The sequence below is a fragment of the Megalops cyprinoides genome, chromosome 25, assembly GCF_013368585.1.
Source record: "Megalops cyprinoides isolate fMegCyp1 chromosome 25, fMegCyp1.pri, whole genome shotgun sequence".
Classification (NCBI taxonomy): Eukaryota; Metazoa; Chordata; class Actinopteri; order Elopiformes; family Megalopidae; genus Megalops; species Megalops cyprinoides.
Window position 1 is genome coordinate 4,107,958 of NC_050607.1, and position 17,685 is coordinate 4,125,642.

At 43.4% G+C, this 17,685-nt stretch overlaps 1 protein-coding gene across 1 annotated transcript; it reads left to right on the forward strand.

Annotated features, from left to right (window-relative positions):
- The first annotated feature begins 1,899 nt into the window (after nucleotides 1-1,899).
- Nucleotides 1,900-16,172, forward strand: LOC118771619 (ras-related protein Rab-21). Its single transcript, XM_036519608.1, has 7 exons — nucleotides 1,900-2,249; nucleotides 11,030-11,089; nucleotides 12,063-12,170; nucleotides 12,802-12,865; nucleotides 14,074-14,128; nucleotides 14,462-14,550; nucleotides 15,014-16,172. The coding sequence occupies exons 1-7, from the start codon at nucleotides 2,106-2,108 to the stop codon at nucleotides 15,157-15,159; spliced, it is 666 nt and encodes a 221-aa protein (XP_036375501.1). The 5' UTR covers nucleotides 1,900-2,105; the 3' UTR covers nucleotides 15,160-16,172.
- The last annotated feature ends 1,513 nt before the right edge of the window (nucleotides 16,173-17,685 follow it).

A 17,685-nucleotide genomic window follows, 5' to 3' on the forward strand; every position in this document is an offset into this window, starting at 1 on the left:
GCCTCTACGTCTAAGAAAGAGAAAGATACTACTGAAAAGGTATGTTATGAGGTACTTTTAAATTAAGGTCTTAGTACTGTTTATGACCAATATAAGCAGAGAGCAGAGCCATCTTGAACACAGCTAATGCAAACATTAACTCACAGTGTTTCAGCTGCACTACAGCAATATTGTTATTATACTGTGAAATTGCTACAACCTGCACTGAGATGACACATTCACAGTTACACCTCCTTTGGTGTGATATTTCAAAAACAGCCTATATTGTTCACAGTGTGCCCTGTTGGGATGTGTGATGAAAACTTCCTCTGTTGTTCCCAAATGCAAATCATACCATGTGTTATTCTGAATAAATAAACTGTAAACGTGATTTAAATGTGCATGAGAACTTCAGCTCACCAAGCATTTTGTTCAGTTTTTGTGGAGTAGCTTTTGTGTTGAACAGTCTTAAGATTCGACTGGAAAATCTCTTGCTGTTTTCACACCCGATGGTTATCTCAAAGTCTCCATGCGCTCCCAGGCTCCTGACAAATACGGCCAAGGATGTGTGAGTGACGTCCAAACCCTAAACTTGGAATAGCTGCTGGAGGGATAGACAGGAGAAGCCTGATGCAGATCTGTTCCACAAGGCACTGTATCACCATGCTTTTGGCAGTCTCTCATCCAAACAGGCTAGCAGGATGCAGAGCATCAGGACAGCTTTGTGTGAAAAAGGGTAATCTCTCATCTAAGCGGGCTGTCACTTTGCATCATTTTGTGATTTCATTTCTGAAAATTAATAGAGTAAAATCTAGACCATCTGTTCGGTAACACTTTGTGATAGACTACAGTTTTGTAGAATGGTGAAATCTGAATTTCAAATTCCAAAACAAGAACTCAACGTTATTCAAAAGAAAATATTATACAGGAAAGTTTGGAAGCGATTAAGCTCGTTTAAGCTGTTAAAATCAGCATGGGCATGTATATACTAAGTTTCCAGATTGCACCAACTGTACTTTTACATTAAAACCCAAGATAGACTCTTTCCCATGGGAGCTGCCTTTGTTTATGCATACGCATTGTTAATGGTTTACGGGAATGTACTGCAGCAATTTTTGTTCCCCCTGTCAGACTTCATTCCCTTCAGCTGTCATCATATCAAGATGCTTGTTTCTGCACTCTCCCATGTGAGTTATACCATTCTTTCTACCGTCTCTATAGAGGTCACATAACCCTAACCCTATCCCGAACCCTAACCCAACCCCTGATCCAGACCATGACCCCTCTGTAACTTTAGAGGAACAGATTCTGACCCGATCTGATGCAACACTTGGAAGTGCCAGAATCATGCAATCAGCGAGGAAGACGACACCCAGCTGGAAATGTGAGACAGTGCGTGAAAAGTGAAGAATATGTCCAATCACGTAAAATACATCTGTAATGTAATGCCCGATAAATGTATGTATACTGGTGCAATGAATCAGTGATAGTTTAAGAAAAATAGCCGCCAGATTTAATTCTTGTCAAAGGATGTGTTTTGTCCAGCAGAGAAACTATGCCATATAATCATTTGTATTATTTGTAATCACTGGTTGCACAACAACTTATACTGTAGACGTATAAACAGATTGAACTCTTCTTGCAATGTTGGGCTATATTTTGCGTTATGGAAAAAGTATAATAATAGCTAATTGTATTACTTCCAGTCTTGTTTTCATAATGCCACTGCACTCATTAGCTTCTTAATTTTGATTCTGGGTCTTGCTTAATACTTATTTATTTAAATATAATAATCCTTTGATCCCATTTGGAATTTTCGCACTGCCCGTTTGACACAAAGCTCCCCGTCCGCTCACCAGCGCTGTGTATCTTGCCCACTGCATCATATGATCGGCGGAGCATGACGTAGCGGCAGGAGACGCCATTAGACAGGGTGAGAGAGAGCGGAGGCAACGGATAGCCAGAGCCTGCGCTGTTCACGTCCGTCCTGGTGCGCAACCGAAGGGATTTCTGGTGCCCGGTTTTACCCCAGCATCCATCCGTTTTGTCATCGAAGATAACCGATGTGACTCGCAAGCCGCGGTTCTGTTGCGGGCTACTTTTGATACCTTAGAAAGGGTTTTGCGATGGCGGCTGGCGGAGCGGGAGGTGGAAATAAAACCTATTCTTTCAAGGTGGTTTTGCTGGGGGAAGGCTGCGTGGGTAAGACGTCGCTCGTCCTGCGGTATTGCGAGAACAAGTTCAACGACAAACACATCACCACTCTTCAGGTCAGTATGATTGCTGTCGTGCAGCAGCACTGCCGGCAGAGAGGGGGTTAACGTGTTGTTGTTTTTTCAGTTATGAACCCATATAATACCATCAACAGTGGTCTGATGTATATTAATCTTTGCACTGATATATCTGCTGGCAGGATACTCATAGGTAGATAGTCTAGCTAATTACCTTGGCTCAGTCCTGTTCTTCCTTGTTCGTAACGTTAGCCAGTGATAAGGGAAGTGGTTATTCTTGCCAAGTGAAGGGTGTATGTCGAACTGCCGAACTCGCTAGCTAACTTCAAGACAAGGTGCACTTTCAGATCAACTGCAGGTGGAGCAATATAAATCCACGTTTTATTGTAACACGTATGTGCAATATTGGTAGATACCGACGCTCTCGTCTCTGTCGTGAAAGAAAACTTTCTCTAGCTACCTGCCTGCACACGTTTAAGTGCCGATAAGTTGCGTGTTTCTGCGTCATTTACGCTAGCTAACCCCATAGCTGGGGTGCGAACCTAACCACACATGGAGCGACAGCGAAACAACCACACCCGGAAAGCTTGGATTGGTGACCTATTGAAACAGTGTAGCGGGGAGGGTAGACAAGACACTGTGACACAGCAGTTGCAGAGTAGGAGAGCGGACCTAAAGGTCAGGTTGCTCCATAGCTACACCTAATCACATCAGAGGGCGAGGTTAAGACGGTGATGTGGGCAGCGTGCTCATCGCTCAGAGTATCGCATTGTTCTGCCGCTCTCACAGCGCAGATTGTACCGCATAAAGGAGGAGATTTGGTGGTTGATGGATATTTATTTTTATTAGTTCAGGCAGCAATATGTTCGTGTTAAGTGCTGAAAGGCGGAGTGGGGGGTTTCAAGGGGATTCAGCTATAGCATTTCCGTTATTCGGGGTTAATTGTGAACTTCAGATGAATTACAGAAGTTAGACATCCTGTAGCTAGGCCACGACGCTTCAGAACACACGGTTTTGAGACCACCCTTTCTGACAGACTGTCAACACTGAGGCTTAAAGGTCCTGATATGTTGTGCATTCTAGAAGGAAATGTTGATGAGAGTAGTTAAAGATGAACTGCATTCTTGCATTGGTACACCAAAGAGCTTTAAATATCCCAGGGTTTGAATGTTTGCATAACCATTCACATTTTGTGCTTATTTCCCGTGCAGGATCAGAACTTGCAGAAAACGGTAGCTTGTTGATTTCTGACCTAATCTAAAATCCGCCTTACAGATGAAATTACAGTCTTGTTTTCATCAGTCTAAATACATTGTTGTCTTTCAGCTTGTTTGCAATTTATTGCCAAGATGAGAGTACCACTATGTTAGTGAAAGATAATTTATAAACCTCAACAAGGTTGTAGGACAAGGGCATACATGATTTTGCGTGCTTAGCAGCTTGCATTTTAGATACTACATATATTTATGTACAGACTGTCTGTAAGTGTTTTGCAACATTTAAGTCCAATAGATGAAATAAGAATACATTCTTAAACACCTGACAGCTGTTATACATTTCTACACTCCTGGGTGTTTTCTTTATATTTAAGAAAAACATTTGAAGTAATGTTGAAACATCAACAGAAGTTCAACAGAAACCGTGAGATCTTGTCCAGAGGTCATGACTGGAGGAATTTTTGAATCTGCCAGCTTGCCTTGTTATCGAAGGCATATACATCATGCATTTACTATCAAGACTGCCTTAGACTTAAGACTCTCCTGTAATCTGTGTCGGAAGTAAAGTGCTCAATGCTCACGATGACCTCAGCTAGAAAACCTTTATGACAGTAGCACTGTCATGGCTTTTCACTCACACTCAGTTTCAGGAAACGTATGTCAAGGATTGTTGTGGTTTGCATCATTCTGGTAGAACCAACATATTTGGGACAGATTCCTATGAGCATTCAAAATGGGAGATACCGCACTTCTTTGGGGCAGGCATTCTGAAGGTTTATTGACCGGTGCGGTGGTGTCAGTATTGATGAATCGATTAAGCGTCTGCAGTGACCACTATTTATAAATAAGACTATGCAGTGCCATCAATTTAGTGTTAGCAGCCATTGGACAGCAGATCACAAATAGGCCCCAGGGTTTCCATAGTTATATTGCAGGAATTATTAAGCAAACTAAATGCCTGTGTTTCAGTGTGACCAAATTAAAGTGGTGTGTGTTTCATAAAAAGAATTTGTTACTACTGTAAAACTGGAAAATGAGGGCTAAATGTATGCAGTGTGTGTATTTAGAATGCCACATCAGTGCTGAGCCCCCAGAGGACAGGATCAGTAGATGGGCTCTCAGATTTGCGTGTAGGCCTTTCTTGAGTACCTGGCAAACTGACCACAGATTGCTACACAGCGCGTAGTCATTGCTCCAGAATGATTTCGCAACATCTGCTGTGGAGTCAACAGCCAAACCAGAGTGACACGGCTTGTTTTACATGGCGTCTTCTGGAGTTTTCTCACATTGATCACACAGGTCTAACAACATAAGTAATCTTAAGATGCCTAAATACCTTTTCAAGACCATGCCCAGAATGTGAGTGCAGCGACTGTGCTGATGTTCTGTGAGTTTTCGTTTCTGCTGAAATGAGAAATTGATTTCTTATTTATGGTTGTGCTTCCTTGGATCCTGAATTCCAGTGTGCCTGTAGCTTAGTATATATTGCTGTATATAGCTGTAGTATGTATTATTTTAAATATAATAAGTACTTGATATAGGCCAGTTGGGTGTGGCAGGGTCCACAAAGGGACAAGCAAGGTCACGTACAAGGATTTGTATACAGGACACTTTTATACACTGTTTTAACTGTCTGCTTCTCATTCTCAAGTCTATCATACTTTCTAGTTAGTTTGTTGTTGGAAAAATCGAATTCTGTGCTGTGACCTTTGGCACTTTCACGTCACACTAAGGGGACTGCATTGTTTCCACGTGGTGTCAGGCCTGGTTCTACAGGTGGGGCGAGTCCACCTGAACTTTCACCTGGCCGCTCAACTGCATTTCAAACCATGAGAATGGTTTCTGACTGACAGAGGCTCCTAAAGGCAATGTGACCCACCCTAACATGGCCAGCCGACCCCCTCCCTGTTGAATGGAGCTCTGGAGCCCTGATGTGAACATTTTGCTGACTGTCAGACTGTTTTTATTGCCTTTTGAAATGTTTTCCTTGGGGTTAATTAGAGGGGGCTTGGGGTCACATGGAGTTGTTGTTGCAGTTTAACATTATGTGGAAGGTGTGACCTAAATACCAACTGTGAGCTTGCCACATTTTGTGACGGTCAACAGGGGTCAAGACTGCTGTTCAAAAACAGTGGCATGTGAATGCGACTGTCCAGTATGAATAAAATTGAAGAGCTATGGGTGTTGGTACAGTGAGCTTTTTTCCATTTTTTAAATGTAGAGCAGGAAAATATAGCCTGTTTAAAGCTGCCAGAGTTAAAGTTGCCAAATATGTTCCCACTTTGATGACAAGTACAGGACTTGAAGAGCTGTATTTCATTTTACTTTTTCTCCAATGAAGCATACTTGAAGGACTGTGGCTTCCTCAAAACAGCCAATAGCCGTAGAGCCTCCAGAAATTAATTGCAGAATAATTAAGTGTTGAAGCATGAAAATGATTTTAGGAAGAACAAGGAAAGCTCCTTTCTGAGCGCCTCATTTTCAGTTTATGGGGAGGTGCTGCTCTGGGCTGTAATTTTACCTGCACTGAAAGAGAAAGCAGGAGGAGTGAGGGTTTTGAAAGCACAGGTAAGGAGTGATGGCCATATTAGGGTGGAATTCATCTGGGCACAAACTGAGGAGGACAGAAGGATATTATCAGCTATTAAAGATGCGAGAGAATTTAACATGTGTGAAGCCATGCCATTTTTACAGAAATATAATACAGCAGGTTGCCACATTTAAAATGTGAATATACCTGCAAAAGAACTCATATATTGCACTCTGTTCATTGATGGGCATGCATGTGATTACAGATAATGCATTCAGAGGAATATTTCTATGCCTGTGATTAGAGATAATGCATTTAGAGGAATATTTCTTGGGGAAATGTTCTTGGCACGCACGTTCAGTTTTTGAGCTTCCATCCAAGCCTGAGTAATCCCTCCATCCCTCGCTGCACACTTGGAAAAATAACCTAAAACACAATCATTCTATTGTGGACACCCGGAAGTGCTCTCGCAAACGGCTGTGGGCCTCACAGAGCTACAGTGTAGACTGTTCTAGTCAGGCCAGGCTGTATGTATGCAGAGGCTGCACAAAGAGTTTGGCATTAGCCTTTGTGCTGTTTTGAGTTCATTCACCATCAAGTTGTGGTCTTCACTGCTATCACCGGTATCATAAGGAGCTGTCACCATTATCGTTATACTCATTATTAGGTCAATAGCATGGTCACACATACCAAAGGTTTATCTGGGTTCAGGAGGCTATACCCAGGACACCGGTTAACATTATCTTAAAAGAATAACCTCACGCACATTTCCTTCTGTTTTTAGTCTCTATGTCCTGAGCACTGCAGTGAGCTCTGTGCTGAGCAGAAACCACGCACTAGATTACTGATAAAAACTGAGCCTCTTAAAGGCAAAAGCAACCTGCCCACTGAGGAAAAAAAAAATCTCTGTCCTAAGACTGTGTCATTGTATCTTTGGCCTATAAACTAACAGAATGAGTCATACTAGCACTGCATTAAGTAGGTCAAAGTCCTCCTGACCTGTATGGGAGGTGAAGGGCTGTGTGTGAGTGTCTGTGGCTTCGAGCACAGAGAGAGCGCGGTCAGCGTGCTGTGGAGAAAAGCCAGCCCCCTCCCTCTCTCCCCCAGAGACTCGCACTGGCCCAGAGACAGCAGCTCTCATCCTGGCTCCAGTTATCCAGTTACCCCCCTTCCCCTCCCTCCCCGCCCCATGAGCGTCGCCCTCCTCGCCCACAATCCCTCTCTCCCTGTGGGTGGACCGAATCCCCCTGTAGCGCTGCCCTCATTGTGTTCTGGCCTTGCTGAAACGTGTAAAATGCCTTTCAGCTGATAAGTGTGAAGGGTAGTTTTGACTGTGAGCTACAGCTTCCTGTTGAGAGACTGGCTGAGAGCCCCTCGTTTTGTGCGGCCCCTCCCTGATGCCGCTTACCGATTGGTCATCCGGTGTACGAATAGCTGCAGCCTCGCCCCAAAGCTTTTCCCGGCTACCCGACGGAGCGCGCATGCCATCTCTGCGTTGCCATGGCGCTGACCGTCTGCACGTTTCACTTCCTGGACTTTGATCCCTTGTGGACGGGGGGGGGGTCAGGGGAAGCCTTGCCCTCCTTCCTGAGTGATTGCTGCTGCAGGAACAGTGGGCTGCCCTCATATGGCCAGCTTTCTGCAGATCCGTCGCACAGAGAGAACTTCCTCACAATTCTGAAAGATATGAGAGATGCAGATTTCTTTCAGCCAGACTGTAGACACCTGACCTGTCTGATGACATTGAACAAGATATCAACCACTGACCTCATCCCATGTAGAAAAATGCTTGCAAGTAGTTTCTTACTCTGTACTTAATGCTCTTAAAAAAAGAAACTAGAGACCTTTGCGGCTCAAAGCATATCTAGAATAGGGAGAATACTCTAGATGTGCCTCCAAATGTAGCGTTTAGATTACAACCATACGTCTTTTTAATGTATGGTAAATGGGCAGCTTAACAAGTAATTATAATGCCTATATTTCTAAACTTTTTTGAGAGGGCAACTTTATTTAAGTGTGATGCTTAAGGCAGCTTTTTGCACTTTGTGTTGGGTGATTAGAGCTTGCTGTGTTGGGTCCTGGCTGGCCAGCATCAGGAATGTGTTGGGCTTGGTGTGGGTATCTGTGGAGCGAAGCTATAACTGCTGTGCAGAGAGGCCGTTCTTTGGGCTGTTATTATCCTGCCTCCTGCCTTTTAGTGCCAGGAACATGTCTGCCAAACAATTACCTTGAGACTAATACTGCCAGTGGAGAAAGTGTCTGGAGTCTTCCAAATTAATTTGGATCCGAGTGAATGTAATTAATCCAGCAAGGACTCCCAGGTGGGTCTGCCTGAAATGATGTTGGAGGTATTGCTGCCGTCATGTTTAAGCGGTTATTCAGAGGCCACTTACTGTTCATCTCACAGCTCTCATTTATCCTGCCTGTGTGCTGAAATCTGCTGCAGAATCATTTCAGTGTTTTCTGGAAGAAGGTGAAAAACTGCATGGGAGTATTTGGAAAATAAACCCCTGGTCAAGTGTTCAGTTAGATCAGTTAGAGTCATAACTGTCCCTCTGTTTCGAATCATCATAGAAGCACCCCAACTCACTTTGGAGACTGTGAACGGAAGTGTCTTAAAAGGGGTTGCAGTTTTCACTGCGGTTTTACATGTGTCATTGGTGTCACTGATTGATTTTTACACCCCTGATTGATTGGACTGTGGTCAAGGGAGAATTTATGAGTCCGGTACTTAGTGGCCAGTGCTTAGTTGTCTTTGAAGCAAATGCCCTCTGACAGGTTACAGCAATTATTGCAATGTGTGCAATCAGTGATAAGCAAAGCGGGTGCAACTTTAATTCAGCCTGTCTTTGTACAGTATTTTTACATTTGGCTTGTCTGAAACTTCAAGCTTCGAAGTCGAAATTTAGGCATACTGCAGCGTGGTGCTGTGGTCAGCTAAATCGATAAGAGTCGATAAAACAGCAGGCTGTTTTTGGGTTGAGATTCTCGGAAGGATACCGGTGTATTACACGAGGGCGGCGCGCATCACCTGAATTACCCCACTAGGTTCCAGTTTTGTAAAGTGTCTGATTAAGCATTATATCAAACCAGTTCCAGATACTTTGCCACAGAAGTAATTACTGTAACACAGTGAAACAGCTCTTCCACTTTACGCTTCCTCATTCTACGCCGTTCTGTTCAGTCAGCACTAGCGTTGCACCGCTGGATGGGAATCGTTTTCGGCGCGCATCCCAGCTTGCAGCGTGATCCAAAGGCAAATGAAGAGGCTGGCTGAGAGGCTAAAAGGCCGACATGAGAGCCCCGTTCACTTCCTGGGGTATTAATGTCCCGGAGACCGCTCTTAATCGATCACCACGGCTCCGCCAGGAGCAGCTGGCCGGCCTATTAGGGCGGCGCGGGATCGAGAGGCAGGGTAAAAATAGATGAGAGGAAAGAGCCTGGGTTTGAGTCTTATCAGCCTCTCCCAGCAAGGTGTGTGTGTGTTCATAGGGGGAGGAGCCTTGTGGTTCCCAGCAGTGAGATCCATTACAAAAACACTGGCTCGACCAAAGAATCTTTACCCAAAGATTATCAGGAAGTAACAATGGTGCCACTTCTGTGAACCCAACAGCTGCACATGCCAAGTGAAGACGTTTCACTGTGTCTTAATCATATATACTTAATATTTGTTACTATTTAATGTTATTCTATCAGAACCATTAAAGCAGAAATGTTACATTGAAAGTGTATTATTGAGAGGAATGGGTAGTTGCGCATAAAATAGGATTTATGGGTGGAACGCAGTGTATTTGTATTTTAGTAGTTGCCAGGAACTTGAATACTGGAACTGAAATAAAGGACTCAACTTGTATCGAGAGGGTTGAAGGCTTGAGCAGATCAGTCTAATATTGAATCAAATGCTTCATGCAATTTTGTTGTTCATTTACCTTGGCAAGACAATGCTAGATTGACCTTGACATTTCCCCTCAACACACACATTTGCGTTCAATTAGTAACAGACTTTATGGGATTGCGATGCATGAGAACGAATTGCGTAAAGTCATCCGGAAGTATCTTGACCCCTAATTTGTCGGTATTTGTACTGATTCTGCTAAGGTTACCTCCCTGTACACCTGCACCAGTGTGAATGGGCTGCTTGGTTTGGGTGCCTGATCCTGATTGGTTTAGCCTGTCTGCTCTGTCTCCTCTCCCGTTTCCCAGGGCTCCAGTTGTAATTCTAGAACCCCGCTGAGGTCATGTGACCAGGATCATGTGCCCATGGAGCTGTGCAATGTGTGCAGTGTTTACATCTTTCACAGATCTAACAGCAGGACCGTGCACCACAAATACCTCCTCTATGGACTATTTTCAAACCGTGAACATCAGTAATACTTTATTTCTGGATGGTCTGTCATGTTTCATTGCAGTAATTGGAGGGGATATGCAATCTGAGTTCTTTTTTCCCCCCCATTTTTTGAAAGACCAGACTCTTAATGGTTCCACTTAAGCATAGCATAATATACAGGCTGTCATTGTAGGCTGCTCCTCTGAAGGCTTCATCTCCACGTTGTATTGATTTTTGTGGAGGCACACACTTAAATGCCATGCTTTCAGAGTTCAGAATCCAGGTTCATTTTATGTTCTATAAAAAAAGCTATTTGAAAGGTGACCAGCAACGGAATACATAAAAAGACTCTGAAATGCATAAGGAGAGGGAAAAATACCAAATATGTTCAGTCACGATGTTTCATTGATAATTTTGAACAGGCTGACTCATATGCTGCCTAGATCATTTGAAGCATAAGGGCTAAACGCATTCCCTCAGTGAATCATTTTCCAGGCCATAATTTGATGTTCTGAGGGACAGAAGAGTAGCAACAACCAATCCAAACTAGCTCTCCTCTCTGCTTCTGGCTTGTTGATGTCAGACTTTTCCTCTTTTGCTTCTGCAGATGTGCCCGCAGAACAAAGTTTTCTTTCCCCCTTCAGATGCATTAGGCACAGAACGCTTCACTGTACCGCCGTGTGGCTGTGTGTTTGTGTTGCAGCTGTGCACGGTGTTGGCGTTTCATGATGCTTTTCTTTTTCAGGCATCCTTCCTAACAAAGAAGCTCAACATCGCAGGACGAAGAGTGAATCTGGCAATATGGGTGAGCCTCAGTCCCCCCCCCCCCCTCCGTTACCCCCCCTTGCTTGTCTGACCTTCTTTCAGAAAGAGGCTGTGGCTGTCAGCAGTAAGACTGCCGTTAGAATGCTCAGAAATTATTCCGGAATGTCATGTGACCCGCTCATGCGCAGCGAACGTTATGGGTGCTAATATTCAAAAGCCAGAGAGGCGTTAGGATTCATCGTGAGTGTTCATCCCTCGTCACAGTCTGCCGAGTTTGGACACGTTCTCACACGCAGCGAGGCCCTTAGTTACCGCTGACATAGAGATGCCATTTAGACACCGAGGTGACTCAAAAAGGAGTGTCTCTTGGCAGTTTTTTCAGCTAGTACCAGATGGCCCGGCTAGCATGGCTTCCAGTTCCTGTGTAAGCTGTATCTTGCCTAGCTAGTGAAACACAAACAGAGCAGGCATTTTATCTGTTGTTTCTTTTGGCCGGAGGTACATGATCATTACCAAGAAATGGCCACAAGGTTATAAATTCATAATTCATATCCTTCCTTATCAACGGTTGATTTGCTTTGAATATTTTGAATATATTTTTATAACACCAGGAAGTGGCTGAAGATATTCAGTTGCTGTGCAGTACCTTGCTGTAGGGCATTGCTTCTGAAACTGGGGTACTTGTTTCCCGAGGGGTAGTTGGAGTATCTCCAGGGGTAACTTCAGGGACATAAATTGTGCAGTGACAGATATAAGCTTTGAGAAAAATACAAAACCCCTGTATATTTTTGCAAATGAGAGGACACGTGATCCAGAAATGAAACCTGGGTATGTAATTACCAGTCAGTTTGATAATGTGAATGTGACAATAAGCATAGGTACACAGATAAAATGTCGATCTGGATTAAGGGTACACAATATAATAGAGGACTTACCACTGGATGGAATGTTTTTGTTATCTGTTGTCCGGACGTTCATGTTCCTTTGCTGTTGTCCTCCCTGTTCCAATGCAGGATACAGCAGGTCAGGAGAGGTTCCATGCTCTCGGGCCGATCTATTACAGAGACTCCAATGGAGCCATTTTAGTTTATGACATCACAGACGAGGACTCTTTTCAGAAGGTAAGTGTATCGAGGTTTCCAATCTTTACTTATTTTGAATATGAGCCTGGTTTAGTGAGGTGGTTCTTGGGTAGTAATGAAGAAGGAGACCTCCTGAGGTTGCTGAGGTAAGTGGTATTGCTGGACCAGTAGGAGGCAGTTTTCCTCTGCACTATGTAAAGTCTGTTGCCCCAGTGCGGTGATGGGACCGGTGTTCTGTAGTTCTAGCTCACTGTGTTCATTAGAGATTCCATGGCACTTCTCAGGTAGGGGTGTGTCACTACAATATCCTTACCAAATTCCCGACCTGGCTGTCTATACCCAGCCACCTACTCACCCCACTGCAGTTGATAGCTGTGCAATTCCTTCCATTTCCTGGTCTCCCGAGTTCAACTCCGTATACGGTGAACTGCTCCTCAGTTCACCTTCCTAGATAAATACGTTAAACAAAAATAGTTAATGAGGGAAAATGTCATTTGTGGGGGCTGGAGCTGCAAGGTATGCGTAAAATCTGGGTTTACCGGTTCACAGTGTCAGATGCTTTGTGTCCATCAATGTGAGGAGATGCATTTTTAACTCTTAATGGCGAAAATGTAAGGACATTGTAGTTTCCACTGTTCTGAAGATGAAATCTGTCTCCATTGTCTTTCAGGTGAAAAACTGGGTAAAAGAATTAAGAAAAATGTTGGGGAATGAAATATGTTTATGTATAGTAGGTAAGTGCATCTTTACACTCCACTGCATCTTATGAAACGTGAACAGCAGAGTGTAGTCTGCCTTCATAATGTAGCACACAGACTCCCTCACATTGATATGAACATATATCATCTGAACAGGATGTTGGCATTGTATAACATTTCATATTAAAGAGCCTGAAGTCTGTGGGAAGTCATGTGATCTAGGTCTCAGATTCCAAGTCTCAATGGGTGAACTTGGATCGGATCATAGTTGTGCCTTTGTTTCATTTGAGGGAAAATGAAATCTGACGTTGGGGGTGTGGTTGTGGCCTCCTCGCAGTTTTTTTTTTTTTTTTTTTTTTTGCTGTTTCCGAAAAGACTCGTCACATGAGCGGGCCTCTTCACCCTGCTCTGAAACATCACGCTGGTTTTGTTCATGTGATGTGAGGAAGACACATGAAAACGCACGGACCCAGTGTACAGAAACATCTGCCTTAAGGCCGGCTGTGTCTCGTAGCATCAATAACGGACAGCACTCATGTAATTGTTGTGCTACATATGGTAGCCCACAGTGACCCTGTCCTCATCCTACCTCCCCTCGCAAAAAAGTCAGAAAAGGGGTTGTCCTTTGTTGCTTAGGTGGTCTGTGTGACTGTTCTCATTTCACCAGAACTTAATGGGGTTAACTGTTAAAAACAGTTGATCATTTCTTACAGCATGGTTAGAACAGGTTTCTTGGGACCTCCAGTTGGCAAACATGCATGATTTGGTTTAAGATGAAACTTTATGATTATGATAATGACCATAATCATAGCTGCAGGGTATATTTTGTCTTGTCACCTGAGACTAGAACTTTATGCCAGAAAACAAACTTGTGACCTTTACGCTTGACTATGGCTCGGATCATGTGGGTTTTTTTTTTTGGTATGTTGCGGTTATTTCATTATTGTGAGATATCCTTGCATTCCATTGTAATCCAATGAAATTGAATGTGATCATTTTATCTCCTCGGGGAGAAAATTTATGGTTGAGTTGTTGCATTGCTTTGATATAAAGCCAGTACACATTTCCCATCATAAACCTTTAATGGGATTCATTAGTTTTTCTTGACTGAATTTTTATACCATGGTGTAAAAGATATAAATTTGATGTAAATTTGCACCCCCTCAGCTGTACTTTGAGAGATGTGTGTTGATGATATCATTATCTCACTAATTTATTTCTTGATTTTTTTTTTCTTTATGAAGGTAATAAAATTGACCTGGAAAAGGAGAGACATGTATCTGTTCAAGAGGCAGAGGAGTATGTATGCATTTCTTCTTTATGTTTCCTTTTGAAAATGTTCCCCCTGTAAATGCCAGCACAGAGGACCTCTGTAAAGCAAAGCTAGCATTGCAGGGTGAACTTCCAATGCATCCTTGCCACTTTGTCACAGTTAAGACACGATTGCCAACTCTGGCCTGTAATCACTCTGGCCTGTCTTGTTTCAGTGTCACCATAGAGGTAATGTTTTAAAACCAAATTCCTCCACACCTCCAAATTGTGATTCCCTGACCTGTGAACCGTTTTAAAATGTGCATTTTAAAGTGACTGTGGTTGAGTTACCTGGTTTGGTCTTCAACGTTTTCCCCTCAGGTATGCAGAGTCAGTTGGAGCGAAGCACTACCACACTTCAGCCAAATTAAACAAAGGCATCGAAGAACTGTTTCTTGACCTTTGTAAAAGTAAGTTTGACCCTATTCAGTAGTACCTGTAGAGAGATTATATACACAGTCATCTAGAAGGTTAATAGATGTAAAGATTAATGTAAATATCATATAATACTGTGTGTTCAGGTTAAAAGTGTTCAGAGTAGGGCCTCTGGGTTGGACCTTTTTGGATGGAATGTTGGAATTTAAGGAGTTCAGATTTCATTGATAATCTCACTTCCTGCTGTCGTCCCTTCAGTGACTTGGTGAGCATCTGTCTTTAAATCTCTACTAAGACTAGAAGACACCAGTGTTGGTGCCCATTTGCCCACCTGTCCACACTAGAACCAGTACCGTTACAGTGACAGACTGTGTAAGGGCTTTGTAATGGCTACAGTCATTCAGATGGTCTCCCTGTGAAGTGTGCAGGCTCAGGCCCTACCTCGTTAGCCTCGTTAGCGGTGTGTCTCGATCTTTCTCCCTGATCCCGGTCTGGCAGGAATGATGGAGACGGCGCAGGCGGACGAGAAGGCGAAAGGCAACGGCGCTAGCCAGTCCGGCGCATCCCGACGGGGGGTACAGATCGTGGACGACGAGCCCCAAGCCGCCACAGTCGCCGGGGGTGGGTGCTGCTCGTCCGGCTAGGCCCGACACGCCCCCCTTCTCCCCGAACCACGGGACTTTGGACTCTGCGGTCTCCCCCAGCACCTGGTTTCCATGGAGACTGCCATTCTCAAAGTGACATGTTCATTTACCCCCACCCGCCTGACATGGAATAACATGCTTAACAGTATTCCCAAGTAATCACATTTATAACACTGAAACGACTCCTGAAACAATTCGCTGTAAAGCTGTTTGTGTTGAAAAAGCAGTTACCAATGGCCTCTTGAAGCCACACTCTGTTTCCTTAATCTCACACATGGACAACCCCCCCCCCCCCACTTCATAACTTTTACTCTTTGACCTGGATGATGTGCATGTTGAATTGAATTCTGTAAAAGCCTAATTTGTTTTACTTAAAAAACAAACCTTTATTATTTAATAACTTATGTATATGTTCTATGAAATTCATTACATGTTCAAACCCTTGGTATTTTTGTGGTAAATTGTGAGAGTTCTGCAGCTCCAGCTTCTTTTGAATTTGGCAGATATCTCATACTATTTTTGCACTGGCCATTACTACCAATGCTCTTGTTATACTGTACTTCTCCCTCTTTGAGTCAGTATATAAAACAACAAACATCCTACAATACATATTGAATATTTTATCTGCTTTTACAACCTTTTGGGAAAAAGTACGCAGGTATAGAAAAGTGTACATTAGTCTTGTTTATGATTGTAAAATGAAAATAACAATTGTCGGTGAAAGCACACTTTTTGGAATTGTAATTTTTTTAACTGCTAGTATCATAAGTGTTTTGTAATAGAACAATTATAATAATTTACAATGCATAGGTGTCAAAGGCAGTGTCATTCTTTGTAAAACAGTAAGTTCCCTTTTATAGAAACCGAAAGCACGGCACACTGATGTATGTCTAGACAATTCATGTTTGTCATATCTACCAATTTTTCATTTACCTGTAATTTTACTGTTAGACAGATAAGCGAAAGTTAGATTACATGAGTACAAGAACTAATGCACACACAGGGCCTTTTGAAAAGGGGGGGGGGGGGGGAACAAACAAAAAACTTCAAATCGAGATGTTCATTCTCAACGATTAAAGTTACTAATCGGAGAAGTCTCGTGCAAGCATTCATCTAGACCACCATTGGAATAAACTGCGTAACACACAGTTTAAAGCAGTAGTGATCTCTAACTGGCCCTTGAATAGGTTCTAAATGCATCCCTCTCACTCACCACTGGGAGGCTTGCGTGAATACTTCTCCATCTGAAGGATTCCCTGGGCCACTGCAATGCTCACCTCTAGAACCCAGACAGCCACCTTGATCCCTCTAGAGAGACACATATACTGTTGTATTGGAGTAATAACACAGCACAGCATTCAAACAGTGCGGCTGTTTCCTGTGGAAAGCTGCATCCCTAATGACTTTTGAAGCAAGTAGCAGGGAGATAAATTCCAGAAGAGCTATTCTGACAGCTGGGAAGTGTGTGCACGGTTGTCAGAGACTAATAGATCCATTTCTCCAATGAGGTATGGCTGAGTATGATACAGAATAAAGCTGTTCAGAGCTGAATGAGATGCTCTGAGAAAGCTTTCTGCATTCCCTGTCAGCTCGCCAGGACCTCACAGGGTAAGCGGTAGAAGATGTGTGTTTGTTCAGCTGATTGCATTACTGGGTGTGAGAGTAATGAGATTTATCTTTGCTCCTCTTAACCAGCCTTTGGTAGAGGAAAAGCCTTGTGGTTCGTCCCCCCTTTCAATGAAATGATTTTTTTTTTTTAGCATGGAACCTACGTAAGAGCAGTGTTTATACAGTATGCAGTCATTTTAAAATGCCAGGAGTGACGCAAGTAACCCCAGTGTGTTTCCACTTATTTTGCACATTCCTGACCTCTGACCTTGGGCAGTCTGGGGTATGGGAACTGGGTTCATGGCCGAGCATCAGACCTGTGCGTCAGCTGACTGTCCTGTCCTGTGACACCGCGAAATATCCCTATCCCAGGGGGTCTCCTACCTCCACAGTCGAAGGGAGGCGACCCCAGTATTCAGAGGCTGGAGGGATGGGGGGGGGCTCTTCTCAAAACATTTTGAAATTCTAAGTTCCATTTTTCATGCGGTTCCAGGATGTTGTGTCCTGTGAAATTAAGAGATATGCATGACAAAAGGGAAGAAGAGTGAAGGGAGAGGAGGAAAAAATGAAACGGAAACACATGGAAAATGTGAAAAAAAAAAAAATGAAACAAACGCATTGGAAAATGGGACAAAAACTGAACAGAAACAGAAGTGAAGCAGGCCTTCGTTTGATGAGGCACAGGCTGAAGGATGGAACCCAAATGACGCAAATGCGCCTTTTTTAGAGTTTCTTCCCATCCTGGTTTCAAACAGTGACGCAGGGATACTAATGGATGTGTTGAAATCCTCACAGAGGTCATTAGTGAGCACATTTCTTTTCATGTCGTTCACCTTCCCTGCTCTGCTTCATTTTACCATGTCTTATTTTCTCCACCAAGACATGGTCTAGACAAACCCCGTGTTTACATCTGCAATA